At 51.7% G+C, this 1,229-nt stretch overlaps 1 protein-coding gene across 10 annotated transcripts in view; it reads right to left on the bottom strand.

Moving 5' to 3' along the window:
• The window catches only part of Dach2 (dachshund family transcription factor 2), a 494,899-nt gene extending 493,670 nt beyond the window's left edge, over window positions 1-1,229 (bottom strand). For 6 of the 10 annotated variants that reach the window (XM_031367195.1, XM_031367203.1, XM_031367232.1 and 3 more), the window contains exon 1: window positions 565-1,206. In XM_031367195.1, the coding sequence (XP_031223055.1) occupies window positions 565-1,073 (509 nt within the window). In that variant the 5' untranslated portion in view covers window positions 1,074-1,206. Of the gene's footprint in view, window positions 1-564 lie in introns of all 10 variants that reach the window. The other 4 variants (XM_031367250.1, XM_031367240.1, XM_031367267.1 and 1 more) reach the window with 2 other exon arrangements.

The following is a 1,229-nucleotide window of genomic DNA, read 5'->3' as shown; positions in this document are numbered from 1 at the left end:
ACCATCACAGCACACACATCCCATACACTCTCACAACAAACATACAGGATGGGGATCGAATCACCCTCTGGGATGGATTCTAGACTTCCGTTCCCCTGCACCCCCTAAATGCTTTTCTTTCAGTTGCCAGCTTAGGAGCCCAGGTTACAGCTCAGCTAGCCCCCACTCCCAAGAAAGCCCTTGGTGTCCATGTTCAGAAGAAAAACTATCCGACCCGTATGGCCACAAAAGAGCAGGAAAGAAAAGCAAATAAAGAAAATAACTACCACGAGCAGCCAAAAAGCCATGCAAAATGTAGGCAAAAGGCTGTAAAGTTTCAGTGGAGGATTGCTACTGAAGTTTGTGCGGGACTTTTTCAAATTGAAGCCCTACCACTGAGAACAGCCTAGAAAGGACTGGCAATTAATTTATGAGCCCTTCTAGTTCTCTCAACCCCGCCGATTACAGTGCAAAGAAGCAGAACTCAATCTCTACAGACCAAGTTGGATGAGGCTGATTTAAGTCATGCAGAAGAGGGGGAAGGGGTAAGGAGAGAAAGAAGCAAGCAAGCAATGAGTGTCTCACCTGGCGTTGGTGCAATCGGTGAACAAAGTTTCGAAGTCTTTCCTGGTGATGAGCTTGCAACGATTCACCCCGGGCTGGATGGCCCCCAGCCCGCGGAGGATTCGAACTTGCTCTACAGTGCACACCACCGGAGATATGTCCAGTCTCTTCAGCTTAGTGTACACTGTGTGCAACCCTCCCACCAGGTGCTTGAGGAAAAGGTCAAAGACTTGCGGCAGGCAGATCAGTTCCTGGCCGTCCATCAGGAATGAAGCTACCTTCACCCCGTGCATGTCGACCATCCGGCACTCATTTGTGTTGGTGTTGCTGCTGCCACCGCTGCCACCACCAATCCCTCCACCCACGACACTGTCGTTGTGGTTATTGGCCATGAAACTGTTGATCATGTTAGGGGTTAGACGCGGGGGCTCTCCTGGAGACGAATACAGGGGTTCAGCCCGGAATAAACCCCCCGGGACGCCAGCATTGCTGGAAGTTGCAGAGATCACCGGAGGTGCGGAGACAGCCATGGTCACTCTGTCTTGAGCCTAGCTCTTAAGAGCCCTCGCTTTCTCGCCCTGACTCCTTTAAGTCCCCTTGAGCTCACTCGCTGACTCTCTCTCTCTCTTTCAGGCACGTTCTGACTCTGAACTGTTCTCAAGTCTGAAGCGCGCTGGCTCCGGCTC

This window comes from Mastomys coucha, chromosome X (genome assembly GCF_008632895.1).
Source record: "Mastomys coucha isolate ucsf_1 chromosome X, UCSF_Mcou_1, whole genome shotgun sequence".
Taxonomy (NCBI): domain Eukaryota; kingdom Metazoa; phylum Chordata; class Mammalia; order Rodentia; family Muridae; genus Mastomys; species Mastomys coucha.
The sequence above is the reverse complement of the archived record's forward strand: the minus strand, read 5'-3'. Positions and strand labels throughout refer to the sequence as shown.